The sequence below is a fragment of the Eutrigla gurnardus genome (genome assembly GCF_963514095.1).
Source record: "Eutrigla gurnardus genome assembly, chromosome: 9".
In the NCBI taxonomy this organism is placed as follows: Eukaryota; Metazoa; Chordata; class Actinopteri; order Perciformes; family Triglidae; genus Eutrigla; species Eutrigla gurnardus.
Genome location: NC_139923.1, coordinates 13,019,100 through 13,046,816, shown reverse-complemented (window position 1 = coordinate 13,046,816; position 27,717 = coordinate 13,019,100). Strand labels below are relative to the sequence as shown.

The 27,717-nt window shown below is 42.5% G+C and overlaps 1 protein-coding gene across 1 annotated transcript in view; it reads right to left on the bottom strand.

Annotated features, from left to right (window-relative positions):
• Positions 1 to 26,626, bottom strand: part of cntn1a (contactin 1a) — a 55,048-nt gene extending 28,422 nt beyond the window's left edge. Inside the window, exon 1 of the mRNA XM_084017909.1 lies at positions 26,565 to 26,626. Coding sequence (XP_083874035.1) covers positions 26,565 to 26,589 — 25 coding nt within the window. The 5' untranslated portion in view covers positions 26,590 to 26,626. The remainder of the gene's footprint in view (positions 1 to 26,564) is intronic.
• Positions 26,627 to 27,717: the final 1,091 nt, after the last annotated feature.

Sequence of the window (27,717 nt, the reverse complement as noted above, 5' to 3'; positions counted from 1 at the left end):
GCTCCAGCCATCACAGTAAATCACAAGGCCCAGACGTGACAGCCCTCAAACAAGGCCATTTCTTCTCCCTCATAAATCACACCCTGGACGCTGCCAGAGCTATTACTGCTTGTGGTTTGATTTTGGTGGGTTTTCTTCTGAAGGTTCCCCCCTCCCTTTCCCAGCTTTGCTCACTGAATTTCAATCTCTTTCCCTCTCCTTTTACTCCCCTTAGAATTCTCAGCCTCATTGCTCTGAAATCAGAAATCATATTACACCGAGCTGCTGGGGGCAGATTCTTGCTGCTGCGCTCCAATGGCCGATTGTCATTGTGCTTTTTATCTTGACCCCTTAATCCCCTAAGGGCACCGGAGGGTTAAAAGTTAGAAGTTAAAGTGAGTGAAACCCCTCCTTTTCCTCGCTTGGTCTGGCGTCTGCTGCATAATCGAGTGGGGAACTTTACGGAAACGTCTTCCTTTATCAGCTGGGGCAGATCCAGCGATGTGGGGGAGGAGAGGCGAGAGAAAAGAGGATCGGGTGGAGGAGAGGATGAGCGAGCGGTCAGAGTGGGAGACTTCATAAACAAGACGTTGCTCTAACAACCCCACCCCGTCTCCAGACATACACAATCAACACAACCAACATCATCACCATCAGTCGTTAACCACAGATTTGCAGTAATCCTGCAAGGGGAAGCCAAGATGGGGTTAACGCTGGATTGGTTTTAATCAGTTGGAGAAGAGAAGATGAGCACTGCTTAGACATGGTGTCAGCAAGTCCACAAGGAACCATAGAAAGCCCTTCTGCTTAACGTCATGGTAAACTCACCATCTTTACAATTTTTCAATATTTCATAGGTTAATCAGGAAAATAACAGGAATATTATTCAATGATGAGAAGGTTCTTTTAAGAGTAAGCAGTGGGACTGGGCAATATATTAATATTCATTATTATCAATTGGTGTCTTCTGAGTCTATGTAGAGTTTAAGACACTAACGTTATCTAACTCTCGACAACTGTTCATCTGAGCTACTTCAGTGGGTGCATTGCCGGGAACACAGGGGAGTGCCATGTTGAATTTGGGGCAATTTGGACACATGACACATTCAATATTAATACACTTTGAATAAACAAGCACACAGCTCTCTGTGCAGCAGCAAGGGGGCAGGGCTTCAGGTGTCTGTGAGTGTAGCACTTCACCTACAGTCGCTGCTGGATATATACAAACATTCCTACATTCATACTGGATAAAACGTTACAACCAGTTGGTCAAGAGTGAAAAAGAGATATTTCACCAGGATTTGTGACCATGAGTATGAGAGGCAACTAATCATGGAAATGTCATGGGAGGTGTATTGCTAAGGACCCAAGGATGTGCAGTGTGTCGAGTGTGAAGTCGTTTCTATGAGTGATTCTCGAGAAAACTGCAAACAGCATACCAAACAGCAATACCAATTAATGTTTTTTATCATATCACCTCGCCCCCCACGCAGCATTTTACTGCTTATACTGAGGCACAAGATGTGGATTCCAATATTAATAAGTTTAGATCATGTGTCATCGCCACATGCTACTGGGGAAGCAGGTAAGACAGAGAGAGGATCCAGATGAAAGGAAGATGAAACTGTGAGATATTGGGTCTGACATCATCCGCGAGAGGCAGCAGTGACTTTGTCTGGTTCCAGGAGCATTACTGTTCAACCACTGGCTTTATTTATGCTGAGTCTGCTGAGAACAGCTGCTGTGTTTCTGATAGACATTCATGAAATTATACACAAACACACCTCACAGCTGCCCAGTAAAACCACTTCTACTGGCAGTCCACCGCGGCAGCTGGGGAAGTTTGATAATTTAATTTCTCATCAAGAATTCACACATCAAGTCCATTTGCAAGCAGCTTGCCAGCCACAAGAACGGCTCTTTCTTTTAGGACGCCAAAGTCTATGTATTTTTAGTAGCAAATACCTGCCATAATGTCACACTATACTCTACTTTCCCTACATATGTCTTTGTAACATATCCTGCTTGCTGGAAAAAAAGCCAAAATGCTAACTTTAGAAAGGTAGTTTGACATGCTGCTCTCTCAAATGGAAAGCAAGAAATAGAAGAAATCGTATCCCATCTGAGGAGATCAAACACCTGATACCAATACATACTGTGTTTGAGCACAAATCCCAGAATGAAACACAAGCTGTGATCCCTTCTTTTCATGCTAAAACAGTGTTACTTTACAACTAAACAGCGATACGTTTATGCTCACTTATAAATTATTCATGGGAGAAATCATTGATTTTGATTCCAAAATGTGCCACAGACGGCCATTGTGTCTCTTAAACCGTTCCTTCTATACTGTATCTGTGTGCAAAATAAGACCGGACTGTGCTACAGACAAATAGCTTTATATCTCCCAGAAGATCAACAGAATGATTCAATCAAATAAAGGATAAAGACATCAGCTATCCAAGCCTATTACACAGCGGCTACAGCAGTAAGCCCAAGACACATACTTACTGAAAAAAAGGCTCTCTACGCTGTGTGCTGCACAGGCCCCCTGTTGCTAAGTGGCAACTGATTCAGCACTTAGTTGAATTTTTATTTTTTATTATTTTTCACAATGTGACCTCTTGATTTTTCCTGCAGTCTCAATTCACTATGCATCTTTTTTTCATGATTTTTCAGGCAGTAAATGGCAGAGCCATTTTTTACAAGCTGAAATCCAGTTAATCTTCTCTTGAATGAGATACTGTTATATGGATAATTTGGTATTATTCACTGATAAAGGATAAGAACACATTAAATATATATACATATATACACACTTTCATGTAATAGAAGACCCCTGCAACAATAATTATTGTAGCAACACTTTTTGGTGAGGTGTGAATTTCATTTCCCGGCTGTTATTTATTGCTTGTTGTGTTATTTTTGTCCGTCCCCTGCAAAAACACCAAAACACCTCCTGTCTCATTCTGAGACATGCTGTCTGAAGTACAGTATTCTTCACAATGTAATCCAGCTGAAGATGACCTAGTCATGGCTTTTTCACCAGTTCTGTCTCTTTCCCTCCTCCCTCATTCTCTCTTCTTCTCCCTCCGCCTGTCAACCAACAGACCCAGTCTTGATAATAATAATAATAATAACAATAATAATAATAATAATAATATAATAATTTAAGCTAGGTATGTCAAATAATGGCACGCATTTTTATCAAACAGGACATAGAGAAAGAGAGGTCACTGCAAGAGCTGCATGATTATGACCACAATGTGAAACTTTCTTTAACTTTTTTACTCCATGTTGTTATGCTATAACCCTGCTACACTCCTTATTCCATGTTGTGCTACATCCTGCTAATTAAGAAAAACAATTTAAAAGATTTAAAATAACGTTTTTTCTTCAGTCAGCAGATGGGCAAAACAATGAACATACACTGTGACTTTTCTTTAATATTTCTTGAATTCATTACTCATAGCAAATATCTCCTGATAGTGTGACATCAAATTTCAGACTGGACGAAGTATAAACTGAAATGTTAAATATGTTAAGATGATTAAAATGTTAGGGCAGAGCAATAACTATGAATAAGAGGTGTTACCACTATTGTTATGTTTGTTATGAGGTAATTAATTGTAACGCAGAAATGCACTGACCTTTCAGGGCAAAGGTCATAGAATAGTGTGATACATTTTATGGTATAAAACTCAAGAGAAATCCCCCAGATTTAAAATATGATATGTGCTTTCACGTATGGAAAGTAGGCTATGTCAGATCGTGTTTGATAAACTGTGTCATTAAGGCAAAGGTCAGAAGAGATGTACACTCTATAAAGAAAGAGTGCTCAGCTTAATTACTTCATGCCACATCTGTCTAATAAAGATACTGGGTTCTATAGGAGAGCAGTGACATGCTTTCACTGATGGCTGTACACTCTGCTGAAACTAACCGTAATTATTAAGTGTGCTGCTTACACTCGATGGCAAGGGCACGAGGAAGAACAGTTCATATATTGCAATTGGTGAGTCCTGGAGTATACTGACAATACAATCAATACCTTCAGATCGCACAAAGGAAAGGTCTCAGAGAGAAAGAATGAATGCAGTGCATTCATTCTGCATTGGGTATAGCTACAATAAACAGCAAACAATAGAAAGATTAATCTAAGTCGGTCCTTCCCCACGACATTTCCCATTCATCCCCTGATTGGATTACAGGGAGTGAATCCAACATTAGGCTACAGATTAACTTGACGAACTGAATGTTTAATTGCATGGTCAAGAAGAGCAGGAGGTTAGCAATTAGTGGGAAAACCCACCACACAAAGCTAGAAGAGACACATGGTAAATCAACCAGGGCATTTAGAGCATGTGGTGAGACTGCTTACCTTGCTGTGGAGGGCTATCATACCAGTGGCTATGTGACAAGATGAGCTACTTAGCAGCCCGTGTCCCCATCCCCTCCAACATCCCTACCCTGCCAAGTGTCCTACATACTCCCCTCCATTGTCTGCCTCTGAAATGAGCGAGGCTGCTGGATGGAAGCGCTCTCTCCAAGGTGCAAGGAGGAGGGAGGGACGATGGGAAGAGAAAAGGCTAATTCCCAGAGCAGGACAGGGAGCCATGCAAATGGGACACCACTGAGTGCCTCCCTGCAATCAGAGCGCTCCACAGAGGGGTCTTCTCTTGTCACTCAGGCCAGGCTGGGGTTTAATCTTTTAAGCCACCCCCCCTAAACATGCACACACAGTTTCCCCAAGTAACACCCTTATTTCACCTGCACCCCAACTTTTACTTCCCCCTCCATCACTCTTGTCATAAGTGTGGCAGCGGGCCAGATGTGTAATCAGCACTTTAATAATTACCGTTTACTATCGCAGAGAAAGCTGTACAGGATGCCCATTTCTGAAAAGAGCTGAAAAAGCCAAGAAAATGCATGCTTTGCGAAAAAAAAAAGACCAACACAGTGACAATAAGGCTTTTTGCAGCAATGGGGATTGCTAACTTGAAAGTCGATATCATTTCCCAGTCCGAAGCACATTCTGTTAATTACCTCAGTCGTTATTATTTCTCTTCTTCTATTCCATTTATCTTACTCAAGAAAGCCAACAACAATTGAGTTCTTTATTGAAGTGCATTCATCTCCTCTCAAATAGTTTTGGTACTATTTATTTTTTATTAATGAAGGGGCTTATTGAATAATGTCAAAGCTCCAATTTTTGAAAAGGTACAAAACAACAGATTAAAAAAAAAGTAAGCAGTGAAGAGCCATTAAGTAAGACACTGAACCCCAGCTACTCAAGGGCTAACAGCACAATGATGATATATTATTCAGCTGCTCCCAGTTGTTGGCCTGGCAGCCACCATTATACAAACTCTCACATAGTGCCTTTGGGTTGCATTTACTCAGGAAATGCAAAGCAAGTGTTGCTGGAATTTAGTAGAGGGGGTACTAGAGAAGATTTAGGAGATTTGGAGCCTTGTATGACCCACACAACACATTTGCAATAAGCTAGGTCTGTATTAGCACAAGCAGCAGCAGCATTCATTTTTTATTTTTTTTATTTGACAACATGATAAACTGCGTGATCAGTCTAAAAAATGCTTTTCTGCTAAGACAACAGCACTGCATTGATTTGAAGAATTGGATCCCATGGTGTTTAATCAGGTCCAAACTCCCTATTATCATCTATCTTACTAGGTCATTTATGTCCAGCCGATGCTCTAAACGAAGAAAATCCACCTTAATTGTTCTTGATTCACAGCCTTAAATTATGTATTGGGTGGATTGGGAATGACCTAGACGGGACTCAAGACTAAAAATGCACTAAAAAGAAGATTCTCTAATAACATCTTAGGCTGTGAGTCACATACATTTTGTGGGTCATTCAACTTACATAAGTGATTACAGAAAATAAAAGGGATTACGGAGAGCAAGTGGTGAGAGCAGCGTGTTCCAGTGCTGAAAGCAGATAAAAGTCATGGCATTTGTACTAAAAATGTTCCCAATGAAATCTGAAATCTACAAATGTCTGCACTTAACCTTCAAGTCTCCAACCCTAATGTATCAGGTCTAGAGAGCTGCACTAGCTTGAGACCAGGTTCAACCTAATGGCTTCCATTTAGATCAGCCAGATAGGACACTTAAACGTCAGGAGAAATGTGCAAAGATGCAAGAAATATATACTTTCTTCCTAATAGCAAACCACTCCACTCTATACATAAACCATGAGCTCCACAGCTAAACAAAACTAATGCAAATCTGTCAAAGCATGTGGAGCAGTGGCGGAGCATAAGGCTCGTGTCTGGCTGCTCCTTTGCTTTGGCTGCTTTCTTCCGATGTGATTTACACAAGAATCCTGACTCAGCATAATCCCACCACTGACGGGAATAAAAGAGGATCATTTCCTCCCTTCTGTTTTTGTTACACAGCTGCACTCATAGTGTGATGAATAGTGTTTGTGATGTTTCGCAATACTACTCTGACCACAACAAACAGAAAAAGCATTTTACTGGTTATTGTTGCCGTTTGTTTCAGTTAGATACCGTTGTTAAGTTAAAGTTAAAGTTAAAGCTTGTTTTTAACTGGGATGTGCTGCATTTTATATGTACATATTCTCTTTTGTTTTGTGCCAAAAGTACAGGAAGGAACATAACACAAAGGAGACAGAATGCAGTCACAAGGAATATACTGAATCTTTTACCAGTATATAATCAAAAACATGCGTTAATATACAATATATACATTAAAATAATTCCATATCCCTCTCCACCTTATGTCCAATACCAATACAGCATGGCTGCAGTAAAAACAATTATAAACCAGTAATCAAAACTTTCTTTTGACAACAGCACATTGTGTAAAAGTGCATAGAAAGCACAAATAGGAAAATTGCAATATCGCACTTGATGTGCATGAGGAGTTTTCCTTTGCCAAATTGGCTTTCTGTTCAATATTCTAAACTGGCTGTAACTTAAGGTCATAAGCAGAGAAATTAAAAGTCATCCACCATTCAGAAATCATGTCAGCAAATTATGATCAGTAGCTGCGAAGCTGACTTTCAGCAGTGAAATCACTAAATTGTAGCCACATTTTTCAGATGCAGTTTAATCTGCTGTAGATCTGGTGGTAACATGAACAAGATTAAACACAATTTAACACTGATGGAAGGCACGTAAGCCTCATTTGTGGTAAGTCTCTTAGCCGTCAGATATCTGTCATGCTCTGGTTTCAGCTCCTATGATCACATTTGATGTGGTGTTGCCCGTCAGCAGGAGTATAAACTAGGAGACGGGATGCATGAAAGGACAGAAACATATTCAATGACACTCTTCATGGTTCTTATGAAGAATTTTCTACACTAAACAGACAATTATATCTTCTATACGATCCCTTCCTAGAGGATCTTGATACTAATGCATCGATCAATCGGCTGCTGATCAAAACATGACGGTTTGACCAGTGAGCAGCTAATCATTTTCATATTTTCCTTTTTTTTTCCAGTCACATTCACACTTGTGTGCCGTCGCTGCATGACAGGCAGTAACATCACAGCCACACAGACACAAACACAACACGTTGTCGGTGTGGAAATTCTTCTGCGTGAGTGAAGAAGACATAAAGCTCGCTATTTGGCTAAATCCAAAATAAGCCGCGGAGAAACAACTAATTTAAGCAGACACTTACAGAGAAGGACAAATACTTGGTTACTGTGCTCAGGTAGAATTATAGCTATCTGTACTTTACTTTAGTATTAATTTCTCCTTGTACTGTACATTTTAAATCAGGCTTGTTAATTTGGTTTTAATGCATTTGAGGGGAATTATCGATTAGTTATTTTCTCATTAATATGACAGGAGATTCAGTGAGCCTTGCAAAAAATGACTTTAAAATCTTCTTCTTTTTAAAAAAAAAAAAAAACATTTTTGACAATGTCAATGCAACAATGCAGTTACAATGAAGAGCATATCCAACTGGAGTCTGGGTTCAGACGATGGAGCCTCTGTGTTATCGTTGTTTATTTTTAAAATTCCTGATTAATTAAATACAACAACAGTGTATCTCATTAATATTTCAATTGTATTCTATCACAGTTAATATAATACAAAGATTATAGGCATTATTTTTCAGACTCAGTTTTCTTTTTGTACTTAACTACTTGAGTTAAAACGTAATTGTGCTTATGACATGGATTGATTTAATCATTGGAGTAATATGCAGTTGGGATAATGGGAAATGTATTTTTGCATCAGTATGGGGCAAGGGAAATAATTGGTTTACAGTTCATTTATGATGATTTATAGTCTAAACAACAGTCTGCCACGTTAGTTAAAGCCAGTTTCTCATTACTCATGGCTGTCAAAGTAAACAACAAACGGCATATTGACAACATTAAACAGTGCATGGCGTAACGTTATACATACACCACCACCATGCAGGTTACCATTAACGGGGATGAAGATACCAATTCAACTATTTTAAGTTTCTAACAGAAACACATTCTACATGACGGTAACCCAAGAACATCTTGCAGGAGTGCTTTGGGATACTTTCACTTTGGAAGTATCCATGTACGTCAGTTATACTACTGTGATAAGTCATCACCAATGTGTCGTTTACAGAGCCCCACATCGCTGGTTCTCTGTCTAAAATACTTCCACGCTTTAGAGAAGTGTTTTTAGTTGCAGCTTGTTCTCCGGGCGAATGAATGCTTAGTGTCATATTTAAAGCATTGGCAGTAATAAAAGTAGGGTTTTGTACAGTTTTTCCTAGGAGGATATTAAGATGCTTTTCTAGTTTTGTTATACAACATTAAAACAGATACATGTAGATTTGTAGGTGTCTGAGTAAGTAGCAATGTGTGTCTCACCAACTTTGTCCTGCTCAACGTAGTGAACTGTGACCTCATATACTATAGGTTAAAAACAGGTCAGTGAATCAGGGCGTAATCACGTGCCACACATGAATGAATTAACTAGCATAATGGCTTTAATGCTGCCGTTAATGGTTGATTGATAACAGGACAGACACGACTACAGTCTCTCAAAGGCTTGAGTTTAAGCCAAAGTAAATTGCCCCTGATTGCCCAGATCCGATCCTTTCTTTGTCTAAGCCTTTTATTGCTGCTCAATGACTCGGTCGAAGAGGATAGAAACTACAGAAGCTGGCAAACTTGTGACTTAGCAGAAGCGCCCCATTTGGACCTAACCTGCCCAAAAGAGCTTTTGTGTGCACGTTAATATGAGTAGTGCTGAGAGGTTTGAGTGAATGAAGCTACCTTGAAAGGCGTCCAACTCTCACGGCAAGTGCTTTTTTTTGTATGTCAGCGGGTGAATGAAGTAGGCAGTGCAGCACAATTGGATTACTTTGATTACATGATAGTGGAGAGAAAATCAAAACATCTTCCAATGCCCCTGAGAATTTGAGTTTTAAATTGGATGTTTTTTTTCAATAACACTTAATAGTCATGACCTGGCTGGTTAAAGTGTTAACAATGAAAAGAAATTCAGCTAATCATCAGTAGTTTGTGTTTGATCAGATTTGATTGACAGAGAGCAAGATGAGCAAACTTTCTCAAAACAGTCATCACATTTGAATTCAAATCTTAAATTCTTATTGGTGCATAGTAGTAAGTCACATCATGTGTTTTACAGCTGAGCCCCAGCCACGTCCAACCAGTGAGAACACCACAGACTGTCCAGACAATTACATACTCTAAGAAAAAAAGTAAGAACATTAATAAGAAAATAGGTTTCTAAGGGCCTTGAATGGGCACACACAATTCCACCCAAGGTAATTTCACCGTGCGTTATCATTTATTGTATGTATTATTATTCATTATTATTCAATATTCAGCTTGCTCATTTGAGTACGTACGTCCAACCATTACCATAACATACTCATCATAACACATTTTTTTTCAAGCAGGGTTTGTTCTCACAACATTCTCTCAAAGCACTGCGAGAGAGCCTGAATGCTGAGGCTAACAGGGAACGTGTCATTCTGCTGTTGAATGTAGAAGCCCAATGACGTCAAATTATGCATTGAAAACCATTACCGAAAGGTCATAGAGACTCACATCATATGGCGTTACCACATGAAGTAGCTTCAGAGCTGGAAACACACTCACCACAAGCGACATTTCCAACACTGTGCAAATACTTAAGGCCCTCAAACGCAACACACATGGATGAACAATGCACATGTAGGGCACAAAACTATCACAGCATACATGATGATGAAGCCACACTACTGTTTACCCTAAGAAGCTCCACTGTGCATTTAGGACAAATACCTTCAGAGTTGAAGTAGCTGAGATGTTTTCAATCTGACTCGGAAATGCAAAATGTAGGCCTATTAATACATAAATAAAAAAAAACAACTCACAATATGTTGAAATATAACTATTTCACAAGTTTGAAGCATAGTGTGATGCTTTCCTTATATCAAACTACAAACTAACCACACACACGTAGGCCACACATGAAATACTTCAATGGGTTCATCCTTTTGGCACGCAGCAGTGTGGCGGTAGTGTGGAGGTAGGGGGTTTCATTCTGTGGGGCGGATAACGAGCTATTCCCTCTGCAGAGGACAAAATCAGAGCCAGCACAGTTGAGCTGTGTTGGAGAATAACACACACACACACACACACACACACACACACACACACACACACACACACACACACACACACACACACAGTAGTATACACACGTACACACAGTTTACAATAACCCAAGAGAAGCTAGCAAACTTCTTTGCCCAGCTCTTGCTCTTACACACACACACACACACACACACACACACACACACACACACACACACACACACACATCAACAAACAGTGAGCCCACTCCACCACCCACCTCTGTTCCCAAGCACACAGCCCTGAGGTGCAAGCAGACGCACCCCCAAAACGCCTGTAGCTGCGGCCCCCTTCGCGTTGAGTTGGCAGCAGTGGAGCCAGCTGTATCTCTCCACTACAGTACGCCTCAGGAGGAAACAGCTAGTCTGCTAGTGCTGGTTAGCAACCGCTGTCATGGCATCCTGCCCCCTTCTATGGCAGGCACCCAGTGACACAGGACCCCCCTCCATCACACACACAAATGCACACTCACATATGCATTTAGCTGTCAAATCATAGGCTCCCCAGCTGTGACATCACATCGCAGTGGAGGGGGAGGAGAGAGAGCATCAGTGTGCTGAAAAACAGAGAGAACAGAGGGGTTGCATATGTGTGTTTTACGACCGGGCCATAGTAGGGGGGAAAATGTCAACTAAGAAGAAGAAGTAGTAGTTGCAGGCGTGAGAACAAACTGTGGGAGGGAGGAAGAAAGAAAATTACATTGTTTCTCTGTTCCCTCAGCTGGAAATAAACATTACAAAAGCACTGGATGAACAGCAGGAGCCAGTCACGGTGAGGCAACAACAACAAAAACAGCTGCAAGGCTCCCTGCCCTGCTGCAATCTTCACCTTCATCCCCTCTTCCTCCTCCCTTCATTCATGGGCGGCTGTGGTTCAGTGGTAGAGCGAGTCATCCCAGTGGTTTGATTCCTGGCTCCTCCAGTCCACATGGCCAAGATACTGAACCCCAATTTACCCCCAAAAGGATCTGCTATCGGCGTGTCAATGTGCGTTTGATTAGATTTGATCCTGCTTGCATGGCAGCCTCCATCACTGTATGAATGTGTGTGTGTGAATGTAGAATGTAGATCCATTCACTCTTCTTGATAAACTCTTTCTCCCATCTTTACTTCCCCTCCTTAATGTACTTCCACCCTTGTGTCGCTCTCTTCAGACCCCGTCTTCCACTCTTTCACCTCTTCTTATTTTGCACTCCTCCTCTCATCCATAATGGATAGTTTGGAGATATCCGCTTCCTGTAGTGGGCCCTACACCCCTGTAGCCAGTCAGGCTGTATTGATTCCTACACCAGAGGAATCATCAAGGCAAAGATAATAGGGTTTAGAGCAGGGGTACTCAAATACAAAGCCTCAAGGGCCACAAAGATTTTGTTCAATGACTCAAAGGTCCATTTATTGAGGTCGGTCAGGCCACATGTGATATACTGTATTTAGTGCATTTCTTTTTGTTGTTCTTAATTTTGAGGATATGTTTCTTCAAAATTTGTATGCTTTGTCTCATAATGCCGTTTCAAATTGGAAATCTTCATCACAGATAGTCTCCTGGCATATTAAGCACATGGGTCTTGTGCTGGTTGGAGGAAGAATGAATGCAAACTTTTCAGTCCATTCTTCTTTAAATTGGCGATTTTCACTGTCCACCTTTCTTCAGGCAGAGAACTTGGAACACGCCATTTTCATGTAATCTTTTATCCCGTGCGCAATCTATGCAGGCCTACTCTGGCAAAGTGGCAATATGCGAACGGCTTCAAAAACGAAAGTGAAACTTAAAAATGCTCGCAGCGCGACCCAATAACAGGCTGTCTGTTGGCATGGAGACAAGTCCCGATACACGTGTTGACCCAACCAAAACACATACTGAAGAAATAATAGTTCCGGGGCCACAAATAGGTGGCCGGCAGGCCGGATGCGGCCCGGGGGCCGCCTATTGAGTACCGCTGGTTTAGAGTCACACAGAATATTCTGCATCCTCCCTCCATTTGGGGAATCGGTCCATCTTCTGCTGTCCTGCCCAATGTAACATGCATACAAATCCAATTAACAAATGGATTCATTGGTTAAGAATTAGAAGAGTCTCTAATCAATGTGTGTGCTGGTTTTCATCCGTGTCATGCTTATCCAGAAGGCAGTGGTCTGCATTAAATACATTAAACAAAACAGCTAGAAATAGTAAAACAGAAATGCTGTCTGTTCCTGGCGGTCCGTGTGTGTGTGTGCCACAGTCTGACCCATGTCGTGTCACTGCATTAGGGCTCATTAGACCCGATATCTGCCCTATGCCCTGGCTAGCCTGTCCCTCCTTTGACCCAGGCGACAGATATAGGTCAATTTTGGCATTCAAGTGACTGACGTGTCTCACACACAATGCTGCTCTTTTTAGGACTCTCTAACAATCACTTATGCCCTGCAGCATTAGCATATAACAATGTGCAGCACAAATGGGGATAAACCAGACATCTCTTGTTCACATAAAGCAGCACCTTCTTAGGAGCGAGGAGCCTTTAGAGGAAGGGTCAGTGAGTTGTTCTCAGTGCTTCAAGAGGCGTTGCATCTTGGGGAACATGGGAGGGCGTCATTAAATGGGGCAATTTTCATGCCCGCTGAACAAAACACATACAATGTAAAGTGGGCAGCTAGATGCAAAGAGACAGGAGGAAATATGTCAAAACAACAACTTCTCAAGCCGGTATGACGATCCTGCATGTGACATAAATACAATGAAAAAATTACATTATTGGAAAGAAATAACATATCTTTAATATTGTATGTCTCTCTAGTAGTTAGACTGTATGAGTAGAGGTCAGCTATTGATGCAATATTTACATCAAAATAGCAATAAACCACTGCTCAAAATGTAAGGAACCCTTACATCACACATCAGATCTTAATGAACAAATGATTCAAGCTGAAAATCTTTACTGATGTACATTGTGTAATTCGTTGAGAATAAAATAACGGTTAGTGGAAGCCAAAATCATCAACCCATTGAGGGCTGAATTCAAAATCACACCAAAAATCTAAGTGAAATTTCATCAAGGCAACCCTGTGTGCCTGTATGAACTCCCAATGTCTGGACTGTTCCTGATGACTCAGAGGAGGGTGTCCTGGGGGATCTCCTCCCAGACCTGAATATGCCTCCCCAGACCATCACCGACTAAACCGGTCATGCTGGATGATGTTACAGGCAGCATAACGTTCACCACAGCGTCTCCAGACTCTTTCACGCCTGTCATATGTGCTCAGTGTGAACCTGCTCTCATCTGTGAAGAGAACGGTGCACCAATGGTGCCCCTGCCAATCCTGGTGTTCTCTGGCGAATGCCAATGGAGCTGCAGGGTGCTGGGCTGTGAGACCAGGTCCCACAAAAGGACGTGGGATCCTCATGCCACCCTCATTGACTCTGTTTCTGACGGTTTGGTCAGAAACATGCACACCAGTAGCCTGCTGGAGGTCATTTAGGGCTCCGGCAGTGCTCCTCCTGTTCCTCCTCCAGAAAAGGAACAGATACCGGTCCTTCTACGGCTCTGTCCAGCTCTCCTGGTCTAACGGCTGGTCTCCTGGTATCTCCTCCATGCTCTTGAGAGACACAGCAAACCTTCTTGATGTGCCATCCTGGAGGAGCTGGACTGTGTAACCTGTGCAACCTGATTGGGCTGCAGGTAGCGCCTCATGCTACAAGCAGTGACAAGAACACTAGCAGAGAATCAGTCAGGAAGGAGAAGGAGAGAGCAACTGCCCTTGGCCACCACATGCAAAACCATTCCCTCTGTAATAGAATAGAAAATCCACTATAATGCAATTTCACTCTATTAATCATGTAGACTTGTTTTCCAAACAGTTATACAATTTCCTGGCACTTAAGGGCATCATGCCCAGACATGGAACATTCAACTATTACAGTTATATAAAATACATTCAGTAAGCATTCAATGTACTATATTAACTGTCAAGGTTCAAGTATGTCAAAAAGTCAACCTCAATATTACAAAAACCAAATCCCAGGCCACACTGAATGTTGTAACACAATATTGATTCATTGCTCAGCTCTACTTCTTTACTTGTCTTCCATGTGACAAATGCACCACTTGTGTAAGGATTCACATTGAGCCAAACTGGGCCTGTGTGAAACAGATCAGTGGAGCCAATACTTGTGACAGTAAGAGTGACATTTCTGCAGCATTAGCCTGTGTTGTTACATCTGTGTTCACAGCTTTATGAATTATTCACGAGAAAGAGCAGCCCATACAGTAGCATCTCTAATGATACCCCTGACTTTCATTCACACACACGCACGCGCACACAGACACACACACACACACACGCACACACACACACACACACACACACACACACACACACACACACACACACACACACACACACACACACACACACACACACACACACACACACAAAGCCCACACACAAAAACAGAGACCCCAAGAAACCAGCTCATAGTGGCCAAATGAGCATTACGATAGCCTTCTGGCAGTCTAAGCCCAGAGATATGAGCTTTTTTCCTCTGGAGTGGAAAAATAGGTCTGACACTTAATTAGCAAACAAGGTCACAGCACAGAGCCCAGATACGTTTGTGTATCCAACTGTCCTGGAGATTTGACACTCTTTCCCATGCACTCTCTCTCTCTCTGCAAATCACTCAAATACAAACATGCTTAACATAAACAAAATACGATCTCTCTCCCACCAACAATAGTGTGGAATCAAACACAGGCTGCGTGTTAATTATCGCCGTACATCAAAGCCTAATCGTAGAACACAGTGTCCCTGGCAGCCAAGTGTCCACTTCCACCTTTTCCTCTTCACAAGCAAAATCTCACCTCTGGGCTATTCTGTCTTCATCATTCAAGTCTGCTCGGAAGACTGTTTAAACAAACTGCAGGTGAGAAGATTTCAGCAGAGGCGTCTTGAAGTGGCGACTATTAGCAGACACAGAGCTGGCTGTAATCTTCTCTTCCCTCCGCAGTGGTTCCGTACACAGTCAAACCAAACAATCCACTCCAGCACACATTGCTTAATTTCTGCATATCCCTTCAGCTTTGCCAGAGAATTCCAGCAACTCCAGGGTGAGTGTGTGGGTGGGTGGGTGTGTTTCAGTAAGTGGTATGTGTACACTCCACTGTAAGTGCAAGTCAGTTAAAGAGTCCAGCGTTTCCTAGCCTCAACACTTGAGCAGACCTTTTCACCACAAGCAATACTTGTTTTAAAATGTACATTCCACGCATGTGAGGATATGATGACCACTGAGACGCAATGAAAGTCAGTGACGTCACAGGCCAAACAAGGTGCTTTTCACTGCAAGAGATACAGCAACGTCTTTGGGGACGTGGGCGAGACACCAGCCTATCATTTGCATTTATAAATCAATTCGCTCATGTGTTAGAATACACAGAGCAATGCCACATAAATGGAATCCATCAGGAGGTAAATCAATGTTTGTCAGGAAGTTGATCAATGGCACTGTATTGATTTGTTCATATGGCAGTGGTACCTCAGTATCATGGCATTCTACAATTAGGAAGATTACAGCTCCTGTCCTGCACTACTGTTAGGGTTTAGGTTGTTATCCTGTATTGTTCTAATTGAAAACAAAATTGATCAAAATCATATACTTTAACTTTAAAATAATATCTTGAAGCAGCTGAGCACTGTAATTAGGAGTGAGAGATGAATCTGTTGGGTACTTTTCAGCTGTGGATTGGTGCCCTCGGGAGTATACAGTGTAAGACAGTGTATGTGGCAAAGACTCTAATTAAGCTAGAGTGTCCAAATATAACAATAAAGACAGATGCAAACATTTCCAAGATTCACAGCATGATTTTATCTATTTAGCGGGTGGTCTAGCAGTCTGTCTCTGAGCTCGCCTGTTTCACTACAGGCAGATTCCCCTCACTCTCTGGGAATAAAATCAATTAATATTGACATCTATTTTGGTTCAGCAAATGTCTGCTGTCACTCAGCCTGGTGAAGGCCGGCTAGTGAGCCGCTGACAGACATTTATGGAAGACTGAGTGTGGATTGGATGACAACTTATGTGCCCAGAAACAGAACCACAAATATAATGTGTATATATATATATATAAAACCACAATAACACAAAATGATGCTGCTATTACTGCTACTAATGCAAACTACTAATGACAGGCCATGATGCCAGCAAGAGGTCGACACTAAACAAGGAACAGGCATGATGAGCTGGGGATTGCATTGGGTGTTGGCAATCTATCAGGATGATCTAACTATGGAGAAGATTGCCCAATATTGGCCAAACGCCCGCATTTGGTCAGTGGAGGGTGAATTTGATCAACCTACCAGCCACAGTGGCCGGTAAACAAGGAGAGCAATTTAACAAATGATTGAATTGTTCCATGAAAAAGTCAACTCAATTGACCCTTCTCTAAGCCCATCCCCTTGTTGCTTCTCAGCTACCATGGAGCCACATATTTAGTATTAATGGAGTGCAGCTGTGCAAATATGATCTAATTTGGGAGAATATTAAACTGCGATTTCAGAGACAGACAGAATTGCCCAAAAAAAATGCATTTGAAGAAGATATCGAGGATGTCGTACTGATTCAGGCAGTAAAACACGTTAAAAGATAAAGACAGACGCCAAAGTCTACAGATCACAGTGTAAAAGTGAACCACCACATCATCTGAAGATCAAGACAATGAAATTAGGTAACAACACTGTTCCATTAAATGTATTCATTCAGTATACCTTCAGTAGCTTGTTTAGCATAGAAGAGCTACTGTACATGAATGAGATGCTAATATGCTCTGCTAATGTTATCTTCACAGGCTTTCACATAGAAATGTAACGTATCTCCTTCCACATCTCCACTATTACACAATGTTTAACTATGACTAGCTTCAAACCCCCAAAAACTAAAGAAATTAGACATTTGTATGAGTCTATAGAGCAGCTTCGTACAGTTGTCGGGTTGTGTGCGTGGGTGTGTTTGCGTGTTTGTGTGTGTGTTAGAATAAGAGCGTATTTGTTACTGCACCACTCAGGCTCGCGCAGGCACACCTCCCGTATCGCCCACCCACGCAAGTGGGAAAGAGGGAGGAGAAGAAGGCATGAGTGGGAGACGAGGAGGAGACGAGGCGTGGACTGGGATTAATGCAGCCGATTCAGATCTTCACCAATCAAATGAGCTCCTCTCCTCACCTTTAATGCGTTAGGGGAGGTTCAGTGCAAGTTCCGTCACTTGACAACCCGATGACAGAAGCAGCGCCGCCGCTCCCACCACGCGCATCACGCGCTGTGCGTGCGTATAGTGATAATAATTATAATGCCGATATTATATCACTATAGAAATTGTAAGCACATTTTAGGCATGTGTATCACAAAACAGGGTCAGGGTGCACAGCAGTAGACCTAATGGTGGAGAACCCGGTGATTGCACGAGCCGGCCGGGCCATTCATCATCATCATCACCGTCTTCATCATCTGCATTCCACAGCTGCACTGGATTCCCCGTCCAACACCAGAACAGCGGGACACGGGGACCTCGCGTGCCGCTCAGACCAGCTGCAGCCCCAACTCCGATTCCAGCTCGCAGCAAAGTTGCGCGTCTCTCCACGGACAACAGGCTGCCGAGGCGCGAGACCTCAGACCAGGCACGAGCTGCTGTATTTTTTTTTAAAGATTTTTTTAGACGCTTTTTATTAGCAGTGGATAGATATGAAAAACAGGAGAGAGTGAGGGAGATGTTTTGGTCCGAGAGGCTGAGTTTCCATTACGCGTGCAATCCGCCTTTGATCTGACGTCAGATGTGACGGGACAATCTACACTCAACAAAAATATAAACGCAACACTTTTGTTTTTGCTCCCATTTTTCATGAGATGGACTTAAAGATCTAAAATTCATTCCAGATACACAATATTACCATTTCTCTCAAACATTGTTCACAAATCTGTCTTAATGTGTGATAGTGAGCACTTCTGCTTTGCTGAGATAATCCATCCCACCTCACAGGTGTGCCACATCAAGATGCTGATCTGACATCATGATTAGTGCACAGGTGTGCCTTAGACTGTCCACAATAAAAGGCCACCCTGAAATGTGCATTTTTTTGCTTTATTGGGGGTCTGGGGACTCAGAACCAGTCAGTATCTGGTGTGACCACCATTTGCCTCATGCAGTGCAACACATCTTCTTCGCATAGAGTTTATCAGATTGTCAATTGTGGCCTGTGGAATGTTGGTCCACTCCTCTTCAATGGCTGTGCGAAGTTTCTGGATATTAGTGGGAACTGGTACACGCTGTCGTATACGCCGGTCAAGCACATCCCAAACATGCTCAATGGGTGACATGTCCGGTGAGTATGCTGGCCATGCAAGAACTGGGACATTTTCAGCTTCCAAGAATTGTGTACAGATCCTTGCAACATGGGGCCGTGCATTATCTTGCTGAAACATGAGGTGATGTTCATGGATGTATGGCACAACAATGGGCCTCAGGATCTCATCACGGTATCTCTGTGCATTCAAAATGCCATCAATAAAATGCACCTGTGTTCTTCGTCCATAACAGATGCCTGCCCATACCATAACCCCACCACCACCATGGGCCACTCGATCCACAACATTGACATCAGCAAAGCGCTCACCCACACGACGCCACACACGCTGTCTGCCATCTGCCCTGAACAATGTAAACCGAGATTCATCCGTGAAGAGAACACCTCTCCAACGTGCCAGATGCCATCGAATGTGAGCATTTGCCCACTCAAGTCTGTTACGGCGACGAGCTGGAGTCAGGTCAAGACCCCGATGAGGACGACGAGCATGCAGTTGAGCTTCCCTGAGACGGTTTCTGACAGTTTGTGCAGAAATTGTTTGGTTATGCAAACCAATTGTTTCAGCAGCTGTCTGAGTGGCTGGTCGCAGACGATCTTGGAGGTGAACCTGCTGGATGTGGAGGTCCTGGGCTGGTGTGGTTACACGTGGTCTGCGGTTGTGAGGCCGGTTGGATGTACTGCCATATTCTCTGAAACGCCTTTGGAGGCGGCTTATGGTGGAGAAATGAACATTCAATGCACGAGCAACAGATCTGTATGACATTCCTGCTGTCAGCATGCCAATTGCACGCTCCCTCAATGCTTGTGGCATCTGTGGCATTTTGCTGTGAGACAAAACTGCACATTTCAGAGTGGCCTTTTATTGTGGGCAGTATAAGGTAAACCTGTGCACTAATCATGATGTCAGATCAGCATCTTGATGTGGCACACCTGTGAGGTGGGATGGATTATCTCAGCAAAGCAGAAGTGCTCACTATCACACATTTAGACAGATTTGTGAACAATGTTTGAGAGAAATGGTAATATTGTGTATCTGGAATGAATTTTAGATCTTTAAGTCCATCTCATGAAAAATGGGAGCAAAAACAAAAGTGTTGCGTTTATATTTTTGTTGAGTGTATATAGATATAAATTCACGTGTTGATTCAATTAGTTGCATTAAATAGTGTTTGTTGTGATTATTTATTGCATTTAAATGTGCCTGGAACTGTGGAAACCTGCCTGTGAGGTCTTGGTGACGTGTACGCACTGCGCGCCAGTCAGCCAACTGCTACTCCGCCAGCTGTAATTCGCCTTACGCCTAGAGTAGACTAGGTTGGACCTGGCGGGCTTTCGGCGAAGTCTCGGTGAGGCTTTTTGCCACGGAACTTCCGCTACGCCAAGCTGAATCTGTGACGCCTCCCCCTGCTGCGCCGCCACACCCATCTTGGCGCAGGCAATCCACCAAACTGCCAAACTGACCGTGCGCAAGGCTGCGCGGGTCGAAACTAGGGCCCAATGTGTTTAAACGTTGCAAGATTTACCAGCCGATGTGGCATTGTACTTCCCCCGGGCAAAAAGGTTTCTTATTGTTGATCACTGTGTGTCTCACCAGGCTGAGAGGGACCTTGACATCTGCTACTCATCAGCTCTAAAGCAGAAGAAAAAACTCTGGACATTATTTTACCCTTGGCCTTTTACTTACTTCACTATTATGATAAAGACATGTGTGCCAATATGCAATCTAGCAGAGTTTTTATTGTTTGTACTGTTGTTCACGCTATTTCCTGAAGTCTCAAATTGCTACTATAAAGCAAGTCCCCATATTTTGACCGCTCAGATTATAAATAGTATATACACATTGTATAACCCAGGTTTCCTTCCCTATCACCAGTGTGTTGCTGTATGTTTGTAGAGGAACAAACAGACATTTTCCTTAGAAGAATCATTCCCTGTAGATAAACCTGTAGCCGAAGCCTCGCTCACATTCTTCTGTCAAAGCTCACAACTACATCCACACTGTAGACTGGAATCATGGGAGAAGGGAAGACAGGGCCAGCGAGATTGATGCGTGCACTGGACGTGCTGAAGCATTGGGAGTGATCATTTAATTGGGTGAAGCCAAAGTGGTTGTTAACATCCAGTGCCTCTGTTGCTTTGATGCAACAGCAGCCCTATTGCCAAGGGCAACAGGGCCCAATTTGCAACTGTAAGTGAGGTCTGCAGATATTTGTGTACTTCTGCAGTTTCAGATTTCTCTCCAAGGCAGACGTGGATGGATGACAGATTATTCTAGGAAATGAGAGGGAGATACAAACATGCCTGTCTATAATATATATGGAGAAGAGATTAGCAGAAACATATCTCAATGAATCCCAAATGATATACCATAATTCCAAGTTGGGGAGGGGAATTTAAACACCCTATATTAACTATCTGATGAATCAGAAATTAACTAGTGATTGAGGAAACATAATTCAGACTGAATAAGGCTCCTCATCGCATTCATAATATTTAAAGATTAAAGAGAATAAAGATTTTCTAAGAAAAGAAAGATTTGAGATTTCTCTTCTGCAGAGGCACTTTAGGCCTGAGCAGTTTAAACAAGAGGCTCAGACACCTCCTCCAGAGTTGAAAGGACAAAAGACAAAGCCTGCTCTGTGAATCCATTGACTGCCATACTGTATTCGTCTGTGCCAGTGCTCTTAAGCACTAGCATGCATATTCATGCTTACACATCAGAAAGTCTTCCTCCATTACTTGTGCCACTACAAGCTCCACAGTTTCAATAATATTCCCCTGTTATCTAGCCTTCAAGTAACTCCTTCCTTGGAATGCTGGATACACTATTTAAATAAGTCAGCATGAGCTCTAATACAAATCAGCAGAAACCGAGTATGACAGCTGCCCAAGGTAACATTTGCTGATTAATGACAGCATATGATCACACCACGTCCAAATGACACTGTTGGTTGTTGTATTTGTATTAATTAAAGATATTCTGTTCCTTTGTGCATGCAGGGATATTTGCAAAGAAGGTAAACACTCGATTCATAAAAGCCCCTCCACCATCACTTACATCATGGTTCGGAACACCGCGTCCCTGTCAACAGACCTAGTCACCCCTGTTTACTGCTGAGCACATGGCCACAGTCAGACTGCCTGTTGGAAAGCAGTGTGTGTGTCGACTGACAATGAGCACAGCCCGGGCAAAGACCTGAGTCATCTGGTGCCTCTTAGCCAAGTCACGCCATGTGATCATGGCTCATAAGGCAGAACAGGTGCCCACTCAAAAAAAAAAAAAAACAGAGGAGAACATAAGGAGATGTATTGAAAAGGAGTGCTTAGATCGTGACGCCAGACCATGATGAACCATGATTAGGCTAATGTGCTGTCTCTTCAAACACTGAAACTTTCAAACACAAAATAGGAACATCCTGACATTACTTGGCTGCGTCAGTGTAAGGAGGTGCAGATGTGTGGGAGCTTTCTGGCATTCAGATCACAAGATTATTGCTTCACATGAGGAAATCATCTCCGTTGTTATGAAGCTGTTTGCATACAGTCCCAACTGCTGCTGAAGACAGCTCAGATAACAACCCACGCAGCTGCAGGGTTTACAGCGTTTCCAATCAAGCTTATGTTCCCCTCCAGATGCAGCAAGAATCTTTAACTGGGTTAAGAGACTTTTCATATATTATGCTTCAAACAGATGCATATGCTTGACTGCCCAAAGAGTCCTCAACGGGTCCTTTCACCTACAGTGTGTTGGGTTTTATTCATGCCAGTGCTTAAGTAAGACTGCAGCACTGAGCATTGGTTTTCATTTGGTTTTTTATTCATGCCTTTTGCTTCCTAATTTAACAGCATTTACTCTGCTTTAAGACTATAATATTTTATTCAGTAAAGCTCATATGAAATGGACTTTGTGAATAATGACAAAAAGAACTTTGTTAAATTAATTATTGCAAATGTTCAATCATTTGAGTTTCGAGGAAGATCAATGCCGTTTTCATGTCCGGCCATTATGTATGAAGTTAAAGCCATAAGGCGGTTAAAGAGCAGAAGCGGGGGAAATCAGCCAGTCTGGCTTTGTCCAAAAGGAAATCTGGCTTCCCTGTTGGTTGCCTGAGAAATTCAGGGGGCCAACCCGACTCTCTCCTAAGAAACAGGCTAGTCCATAAAACCACATCAATCAGTTTGACGTCAATCTTGCACTTTGTCTTTGTATTAGATATACCATGGACTAAATAAGAAGTCATCGTGACCTCACCTATTGGTTTGTGTACTACGGTTTGGAAACCTCGAGTTCGGCATTTAGGCTGTCGCCATCTTGGATTTTGGCTTGGATGTTTTGCAATCAGTGAATGGAGATGACCATATTTGGACTGCAGAGGAGCGACGGGTGGATCTGAGGAAAACAAGCAATGAGGGAAGCGAGACGATGGAAGTTGATTCCAGCTTCATATTTAACAATATTTTCCTCAAAATGTCAAACTATTCCTATAATAAAAAAGTGTATTAACATTTTTATACTTAAAATTTCTCATTATTTTCTTCTTTCATGATAAATGGAAAATGTGATTCATGAATTATTTAGCTTGATGCCTAATGTATACAGTTAGTAGAGGGAATACATTTTCTTTTATTTTCTCATGTCATTGTACTGGTGTCAATTTATAATCTGGTTGGTCATGGGTCAATGAATAACATTAAGTACTCCAGCAGAGTAGAGTCCATCCCCCTTCAGTCATATACCAGAGCAGTGTTTTGCTTTGTCTTGTTGTCCTCTGTTGCAGGGGAATTAAGAAAAGTACAACCCCGCCTCTTTCCATCCACTGAGCATGTGTGTGTACTCGTGAGTATGTGTATGTGTGCTCGCTTGGCTGTGACTCTGTGCCCTTCGCTCCGTCTGTCCTCCACACACTATGGCTCTGTGTATGCAGCATGAGTGGAGCTGTGTGTTGCAGATAAGAGCCAGAGCACTGCAAAGGCGTGTGTCTATGTTTGTGTGTGTGTGTGTCTGTGTGTGTGTGTGTGTGTGTGCACACGCGTGTGTGTGTGTAAAGAGCACAAAAAAGAATTCAGTGCTCTTTCTCCCCCGTCAGATTCACCTCTGGATGCCCTTTCCTCCACTCACTGTCATTACACCTTCCTCATGAATAATCCAACCAGTGACACTGGGCGCATCATTACTGACACGTTTCACCACGAGGGTCACACGTACACTATGGTGGCTGCCCACCACCACGTGCAGCTGAACTCTGAACACATACCATATTAATATGCATGCATGGCTAATTTTTCCCTGTGGAATAATGTGAGAGATGTTTTCAGTCGGGCAGGGAGCTGATGTTGTGATTGTTGGCACCTCCTTCAGTCTAGATGGCCATTAATGAAACTAAAAAGGGAGGATCTTCATTATCTGCCTGTTTAGTGTTCGTATAAATTCCTCTACAGAAAGTCTGAAATGTGTAACGATAGGAGAAAAAGATAATGTAATGAGGATGCTTCCCTTTGTCTCTCTCTCTTTCTTCCATTCTCGCCCCTCGACCTCTCTCTCCTGGCATCAGGATTACTTGCTCATGCAGGAATCTGACTCATGATGATTAAAACAGAGATGGATCACATGTGATATTTTTCATGGGGTGATATTAGCTGCTTCTTCTCTGGGGTAATTTGCGGTTGCTAAGTAAAATTGTGAGTATAATTTCAGCAACATGAATTAGCAAATTGCCACGAGAGCTTCTGCAGCTGCAAACCAAGCCGTGGAGAAGAATCTGCAGCATTATTAATGCACAAATCTCATGCATAAGTCAGCCAGATTCCCCCAGAATGCTGGGTTCAGATCCGAATAATGATTTGCCAACCGCCAAAGAACAACTTTTGTTCAGGGACGTTTTAGGGTAGTTTGTCGGAAGCTATTAGTGCTGGGTTATTGTCTCACTAGCACTTACAGAAAACATGACGCAGTTGGTTATATCATCTTGTGAGTTTGTGAGCCAGATGTGACAGTGTTGTCCTGACGTGGCAGTTGGCAGGGCCAGGCTTTATACAAAGAGTGTGCTGCTTGGACTGAAGGGGCCTATATAGGCATTCTTTGACCTCTTTTATCCACGCTCATTAGCTATGCGACAAGAGAGTTGATTTGAGACCCTTTGAGAGGACCCAGAGAGAACAGGTTTGTTAGTGCGAAACGGAAAAACCAACCTGTTTGTCGCCGTGCTCGCCTACAGCGAATGCTAATGTCACCCACATCAATGGGCTCTTCATGTAGAGATGCAGCTTTGGGCCCAGGAGCTCGGAGGCTGACCACTGAAACACAAATGTGCCGGCAGCACAGAGACAGAGACAGAGCCAGGAGAAGACAGCGGCGGCCCGCAGCCCAGAGCTTGCACCAGCCACAGCTTTTATTTCTGGTTACACTGATCTGAGGAATGAAGGGAGAGCTCCAAATGTTTTGTTCTTCTCCGTTTCTCATTATACCCCAACTCCCCCTTTCTTCTCTCTCCATTCCTTTTCTCTCGCTGCCTATTACATAGCCAAAGAGCTGAACGGGAGAAACAACAGGCATTTTAAATAAGTGGTAAATCAATACAGACAGGCTGTAGCCAGGCTCCGGTCAAAACAAGCTGCATTAATATACAATCACCTTGCACAACACAACCTTGTAACTTTTAACCCATCCCAGTGGAGATCTCTGTGTCCTGGATATGAAAGCGTCCATTGAATGATTTTTTTTAAAAGCACTGCATCTAGCTTTATTTAAAAAAAAGATATCACCAAATGGGAATATCATGGGACATTTATGGATGAAACTGTGTAGCAAAGAAAATGGAAATCGAAGAAAATGTGATAACATGAGCATTAAATGAGTATGGGTGGTCTCAGCAGAAGCACAGGTAAACAAACAGGGATACTGAATAATGGGCATAGCAATAGCACTTGCTGAGGCCCCTAGTGCTATGCTTCCCATCTCTGCCAAGGGTAATGGGATTTCTTGGGTTTAAATGCACTTCGCTCGCTCTCCGGAGCCAGTAGGAAGCTAAACTATTGATCCACAAACAATTTAGCTGTCCAGCTGTCCAGAGAGAGGGAAAACAGGACGCCCCTAAATGTATAATGAGGCTTCCCAAGAGCTCAGTATTCGCTTCACGTGCCAGGAGGCCTCGCCTTTGGACTCTTTCCGATTAGCCTTCTATCCATTCATACGCTTCTCACACATACCGTCCCTCCCAGACAAGACTAGCCAGCTAAAGATAGTATTCTTCCCACCGAAGACGTGTCTGAATAGTCTAAGAATCCTCTTTGACCCCACAGTCTTTCATTATTTTCAACACACTGCTGGTGGGGAGTTCATGACTCCGGTTTAGTGTGCCATCACAGTAACAGGGCTGAGCTGTCAATGATATACAGCGTGCATCATCACTATAAAGCGACGTGCGCTGGGGTGGCATGAAAAACAACATGCAGCATACATGAAAGGTGATGGAAGACGAGGAGCGTGGTTGTGTTCGACACAGCATGTAGATGAAGTTGTGTTCTTGTCTTCAACACATGCTCCCAGTACCATAGCAACAGGCCTTGCTCAAAGGCCCCGGGAGTGGCTTGGCCCCAATGAGGAAGACGCTTTCGTACCTAACTGAACAGTTCCCTGCACCATCAGGCTTGTTCTTCATCCCCGGTGCTATAAAATAACAACGCATGTTGTTGCAACTACAGTGAGCTTTCATGAACCCATGATGAACACAGATTAAAAAGGATTAAATCCAAAACAATGCAGCACATTACTGGAGTATGAATGATGAAGGATACAGGGGTAATCTAATCCTAAAAATGATGCTAAATACAAGCTTTGATGTGAAGATTATAGAATAAATTACTGTCAGGTGGGATACAGTTGTAAAGGTGAGGTTTTGCCAGCATCAAAGGTGATTATTTCCATTCAAACCTTTTAATCCTCTAAAACATCTCCTCTAAACGTAAAAAAAAAAACTAGCCTCTCATTTTGCAGCTTCGTCACAGGTCGTCACAAACCATCTCTGTCATCTATTATGTTCTGGAATTATCTGGATAATATGTTTCACAAGAAAACAAGGAGGAAGGAACAAAAGTCTCAAAACAGATGAGGAGTTTGCGTGTCAACAACTGCAGAACCAACAATCTGGCTGAAATCCCAGGGTATGAATAATACTGGACCAAAATAGCATTTAGTATTTGCGCAACTTGTTCAAACAATGTATTTGTCTGCATCTACGGGGCAAAAACAGATGGCTCAAGACTCCACTGCGTATGTAGCACTGTATTTGTGCTCAGTGAAACGTGAAATAAATACACAAGAGGAAATCTGACACTTTCAGGGGGAGTTTAATTAAGACCCATTCATACTAAGATGCTTAAAACTGACTGCTTCATTTGGGAAAACTGTCCTCTGAACTTGTTACCTTACAATCTGATGTCAGTTTTACTTTGAATCATCATTAAGTAAAAATCTCTTTAACGCGAGTTGACAACTAGCACAATGCAATTAACTACTTAATGAGCAAATAACTCTTGATATCACTGCCGTAATGTATGAAGCCAGATAAGGATCGCCCTGCTAATAAGCAAGCAAACAGTTACTGTGCTGATATTGTAATGAACAAAGTCAAATATTATCTGAGCATTTTCAAAAGCTGATCATGCTGTTAACAGAAATGAGGAGATGGAGGGCACATATTGTAATCTCTTTTTAATTGAGTCCATAAATCCCAAACGATTTCCTTTGATGGTAAAGTCTAAAAATAGATGG